Source organism: Pempheris klunzingeri, chromosome 5 (genome assembly GCF_042242105.1).
Source record: "Pempheris klunzingeri isolate RE-2024b chromosome 5, fPemKlu1.hap1, whole genome shotgun sequence".
Classification (NCBI taxonomy): domain Eukaryota; kingdom Metazoa; phylum Chordata; class Actinopteri; order Acropomatiformes; family Pempheridae; genus Pempheris; species Pempheris klunzingeri.
In genome coordinates, this window is record NC_092016.1 from 10,395,974 (window position 1) to 10,402,049 (window position 6,076).

The following is a 6,076-nucleotide window of genomic DNA, read 5'->3' on the forward strand; positions in this document are numbered from 1 at the left end:
CCCTCTCTCACTCTCTCTTACTCTATGCCTTTTTTATTTTGTCTTATTGCAGTTCTTCATGCTCATCCTCCTCATCTTCTTAGCAGAGCTGGCTGCTGCCATCCTGGCCTTCATATTCCGAGAGCATGTGAGTTGCTGCAGTATTCACTTCACCTTTCATCACCAGTATCCAGTAGGACTACATGTCAAATTTCAATACCAAAATGTCTCTTATAGCACCGAGCATCAAATAGCCAACAATTGGCATTTATTGCCTGCTCAGATTCATACTTTCCTTTACCCAACTGTTTCTGATTTAAAAAAAAAAAAAAAAAAGTATGCTTAATTATGCTTACATAACTTATACTATCAGATTATATTAACAGATATTATCCCTGTAGTGATACAAACCTGTGCACTCGTTTTGCAGTTGACCAGAGAGTACTTCACCAAGGAGCTGAAGAGACATTATCAGGGCTACAACAACACTGACGTCTTCACCTCCACATGGAATGCCATCATGACTACAGTAAGGCCGCAGCACACATGGCAAAGAGCTTACATACTGTAGCTTTTACCAACTCATTTTCTTCCAACCAACAGTCTGTGGAAAAAATGAAGGTTTGCAGCCTGGCGTCAGGGGTCTATATTTTATAGATATAAAAATTCTAGACATTTAGGTCAATATTCATGCTGCATTGGTGCACGCACACAGTGGACTACAGGCCAGTGCACAAATAGGCACTCAGCAATGAGGGTTTCTTCTCCTATTCTCTCCTCTCCCATCAGTTTGACTGCTGTGGGGTGAACAGCCCAGAGGATTTTAAGGACAGCCTGTTCAGGCTGATCAACCAAAATCATATGGTGCCAGAAGCCTGCTGCCAGCGTGCCAGTCAGACCGGGGAGTTGGCCTATATCAGCCAGGAGCATTGCTTATCAGGCAATATGATGTTCCGCAATAACAAGGTAACTTCTGACATCTACCAAGACAACCTCTCTCTCCCTTTCTCTTTCTCCCTCCTTCCAAACCACCTCCAGGCTTAATTAGAGCAGAAGACAGTTGAGGGGTGACATCCAGGGGTTCGCTGACTCCTCCACGGGTGATTAGTGCTTTTCCATGTTTTGGGTGTCATGGGAGACCATTCTACTATGTGTTATAGTGGGGAGACACCAATGTATGTACGCATCTCAGTGTGTGTGTGCATACATTGGTAAATTGGATTTTTTGTGGACGATGCATGTGTGGAAAAATAGAGATAATGATTATATGAATATGTGAAGATGAGGTGTGCTTCACACATGCACACCCACACTCCCTGCTTCCATGTGTGTGTGCTTTACACACCTTGGAGTGAAATGTAATTACAATGAAAGCTGATAGGAAGAGGTTTTTACTCTGCTCTCCACATGTTGTTTTTCACACCAATAGAACAATATGAGGTGTCCACATTGTGTGTGTGTCTCTCTCTGTTCATTCACACAAAGAGCCCTCATTAAAAGGCTGTGATGCTGAAGGCCCTGCTTCCCACTCATTCAACCAGGCCTTTGTTCAAAGCCTCACTCGATTAAAGCTGTGATGTTACTTTAATTGTCTTCTAATAATAATTCTGCAGTGTATAGCCTATTGATTCTCTGCTGAGCGTCATGTCTTTGTGTGTCCACAGGGCTGTTACTCTGCGGTAGTTGACTACTTTGAACTGTACATCTACGTGGCTGGAGCGTTGGCCATTGTGGTACTGACCATTGAGGTATGACGGGATTTCACTTTAGTAAATCATCACATATGCAGCATTTTCTTTGTCTCTCCAGTGATGTGAATATTAATTTCACAAATGAGGAATTTTGCATTATGCTGAGGATATTTGCCTTTATTATAGTGTTATTTGAAAGCTCTTTGTATGGCAAGATCTCCATCTAGTGGTGAGACAGAAACATAGCTTTGACTGGGGTACATCGTTTTTTTATAATTGGTTACTGCATGACTTTGTACCAAATTCGCTTGTTCCATAGTTCACGTTTTCTTCACACTGTTCTCTTTATCAACATGCAGTTCAGTGGCTCAACAGTTATTCTGACATCCATAATACACTAATGCAACACTTACACACCTCAGGATTAACTCCTTGACTGCTGTTGTCTAAAAAGGTTTGAAAAAGGGAAATTAGTATTAAGAAATGCATATAACCAGAGTAGTGCACTGCTGTACATATTTGACATTTTTATGTGTGCTAATAATTTCTTTTTCCTTCCTTTCCTCAGCTCTTTGCCATGGTCTTTGCAATGTGTCTCTTCAGGGGAATCCAGTAGAGCTGCTCCATCTGTGTGAACTCCTTCTTCTTTTTTTTTGTAAAAACATAAAAAAAAAGGGAATTCAGGAGAAAATAACAAAATGGACACTTGTAAATTTGTTGATCTCTTTTTCTATTAGTTAATTGGTAGAAAACTCTCAAACTCTTGTACTTCACAGCTGGACTTTTGAGGTACTTGGTAGCAAAAAAAACAAACAAAACACATACACACACATAAACCATAGAAAAAGTGTGAGATCAGAGACAAAGCCGATGTAAAAAGATTTGTGTGTAAAGTGGAAACAGTAATTTTTGGACCAGGTCTAGCACAGACTGGGCGTAAAGTGGACGAGGCATGAGGCCCAGGTGAAGCCTGAGCAGAAGGCACTGCACTGACTTTTGGATGAAGAATATTTATATTAAGTAAAGTTGGCTTAACTGTAAAAAAATGTGTTTTATGTACACTTTGGCTGTTCCCCTTTCATACTGTATACTGTAACACACTCCCTCCGTATGCCTTTTTTTACAGCCACTCTTCTTTAAAACTGTATTATACAGTATAAGCTCTGTGTGTTGGCGTGGATGTGTGTGTGTGTGTGTGTGTGTGTGTGTGTGTGTGTGTGTGTGTGTACATACTGGATGCTCTTTTTGAATGTGTATGAACTAATTTGTGAGCATATGAGCTTGTGGCTCTCCGTGACCCCTCTCAAGCTTGAAAGCCAACCTCTGACTCTTTTTCTATTTGTACGGTGATGTTTATTGCAGTAGTGATTATCTGTGGTTTTAGGTGGTGAAATGTATGTGTATGCATTTGTATTAGATTCTTGAAAAGTCAGTGACATAAATGGCATTCTAAATGACTGTCGTGTTTTTGTTTTTTCTTGCAAAATTTCAGATTATTTTTTTTAAATAGCATTAACCCTTTGTGCGGGGTTCAGCAGCCAATGCTAATGATAGTGGATCCTAGCACGATGGAAACACATACACAGCATGAAGGTTTTTGCAAGATGTTTATCCAGTCTGAGCAACAAATTGTTCGTTCATTATTTCAAGTTACAGTCTGACAAGAGAGACAGAAGCTTTACTACTTTGATGTGAAATAGCTTCTTTCTTTTCTTTTTTTCTTTTTACATCAGGCTCCAAGATAAAATCAGTTTTCTTGTGAAATTGCGAAACCAAGATATTTGTCAGAATAGACAGTTATAAATTTTGCTGCAACCTTCTGGCATTGGTGATTAGTCTTTGTTAATAACCTACACCCTTTTGACATTCGAAGTGTTGAAACATAAAAGATGGATGGTTCATCAATTCAAGGTCCATATAAGGTCCTGGTGTTATTGTTATAATGAACTCAATTTCACCTCGAATGCATTAGTCTATTGGTCTTATTTTCCTGCAAGAAAATCCATGATAAATGTGAACAACAACAGAGAGAATAAATAATGGAAGGTGGAAATCGGGCCATTGCAGCAGGCGCAGTAAAAGGATAAAGCAAAGAAAAACTGAGAGTGAAGTAAATGAGGAGCATTAACAGCATTTAGGCTACAGCATGAAAACAACACCAGCAATTTGTGGGAACAGCATTTGGTGGCATGAAATAAATGGGGGGAAAATGAGGTAAACAAAGATATATGCCAACTGGAGATGTGAGTATTAACATAATAATATCTGATAAATATTAAATCTACATATAAATTCCCACACAGGTGTTTTGCCTGATTACACCTCTGTGTGATCATTTTATCTCCTGATCATTTTATTGCGTCCGTCAGTGTTGGACAAGTTGCTCTTTTATCATTTTAGTTGATGCATGGAGTTTACCCTCACAATTCCTATTATAGTATAGTGCTGAACTTCAACCTAAGAGGTCTAATCTGCCAAAATAACCATCATGAATGTTCAAGAACACAATATGATGCAACGACAGATAAGTAGAACACATGCCCCTCATTTGTCTTAACAAGGACAACACAACAACACACAAGGACGTCAGACTGACATTCATACTGTTGTACAAACCTGCCCAGACCTTGAAGACGTTGCATTGTGTAAATTAAGAGTCTCTGCATTGAAAAAATATATACTTATTTGACAGACCTCCATGTCCAGATATATCCACTCCAGCAGCAGCAAAGATTCTAACAGCAAGGCTACAAAAACATTTTGACAAGTGCAGAAAACTCACTGGAGGAAGAGGAAATATAGGTCCCCGTGGTTTCTATCAACTCTTCCTCTTCTTGCCTCTTTCTCCTCATTAATTCATTCATTTCAGAAATAGCCCTGAAAATGAAGTCTTTATTTTTGTGCAGCTGAAGATGCACATTAAAGCTTGATAGATTTTGGCCACCAGGGGGCAGAACAACATGAAAACAAGAAGTAGTTCAGAAAAAATCAGCTAGTTTACTGCTCGTAGCTGTCTCCTGTTTTAAAAGCTCTAAGTGCGCATGTTCACCGTGAACGGACCCGGAACGACACAATCACCCATCTGGACGCATGTTTCTGGCCACCTGATGAATGTAAGTCCAATGCTCATTTTAGATTTGGCTCTGTTTGGATTACCTGGCCCGGTAGCTTGCCCACCTGTGACCTCAGTAGTCACATGGTGCTTGTTCATTCATTGAACAAAACTACAGGTTAAAAGAGGCTCCAACGCTCTGTAGAGATGAGGAATTTGAGCACTGGAAGGCCTAAATAACCACACAAAGCTACTTGTTTATCTTGGCTGAAAGGAATGAAAAACTAGTGTTTGCGTTGTGGCCTGTAATTAGCAAATACTGAGAGACTGAGCTACATACATTTCCAAATTCTGTTCTGACAGGATTTCCATCCAAATATGCACTGCAGTGCAACAAATATACACATAGAAATAAAAACAATTAGTCGATTAATTGATTGGTCAAAAGATGCAAGAGATTTTGATAATTGGCTAATTGTTTAAATCATTAATTAGGAAATATGTGTGATTTAATATATTGTAAATTGAATATCTTGGGGTTAAAGACGTTTAGTCAGAAAAAAACATGAGATGTCCTCATGGGATCTGTGAATTTCTGGCATTCAATAGACTAAATGAGTAACTTATTCACAAAAATAATAGCTTGATAAGCAATGACTGTCCTATGTTATTGCATTGCCTGGTGTTTGAATTGTGAGGGAAGTCTTTTTGCAGGGGTCTAATATGAAGCCTTCTGTAATGTGCTGCATGTACATGCTGAGGACATTAGGGCATCCATTCTTGAGCAAAGAGCATCATCATCAGGCAAGACTGAGTGGAAAATGTGCCGGAGAACCTGTGTTAGCTGACTCTCAGCACTCGGCAAGGTTTACTGCTCTGCCTCCCCAACTCTGTCCTCACATGGGAGACGCACACCTACGGTTTTAGTTGTGTAACGTGGCTGGAATGTAAGAGAGAGAGTGAAGAGCAACATCAGGCCGGCCCGCTGAGCTGGACAGTGGACATAACTGGACTGAGGCTCCCCAGTCAGCAAAGCAGGTGTTACTCATTCACACTTTCCTGGTTGTCCTCCACCATTTGTCCTGGCTGCTACAGTTGTTTTTTTTTTTTTTTGCCATCTTCCTCCTCACCTCCCTCACACTGTTCTGGTGGAGCTTATTTTCACTCATCTCTCTGTAGGTGTTCTTTCCATCTTGGTCTCCCAAAGGCAAACGTGGAGTCTGGTTTAGATCTAACAAATAAGTAAGTCTTCAGATAGACATCTTTAGTTCACCAGCAACAGTTGAAATTTTTCTTATGTTGCTTTGACTTGTTTGCTGTGGATTCTGGGTAAATTAGGACTCCTCAGACTAGA

The 6,076-nt window shown here is 39.9% G+C and overlaps 1 protein-coding gene across 1 annotated transcript in view; it reads left to right on the plus strand.

Moving 5' to 3' along the window:
- Positions 1-3,127, plus strand: part of tspan18b (tetraspanin 18b) — a 32,663-nt gene extending 29,536 nt beyond the window's left edge. The window contains exons 5-9 of the mRNA XM_070830925.1: positions 53-127; positions 410-508; positions 769-945; positions 1,644-1,727; positions 2,239-3,127. Coding sequence (XP_070687026.1) covers positions 53-127; positions 410-508; positions 769-945; positions 1,644-1,727; positions 2,239-2,286 — 483 coding nt within the window. The 3' untranslated portion in view covers positions 2,287-3,127. The remainder of the gene's footprint in view (positions 1-52; positions 128-409; positions 509-768; positions 946-1,643; positions 1,728-2,238) is intronic.
- Positions 3,128-6,076: the final 2,949 nt, after the last annotated feature.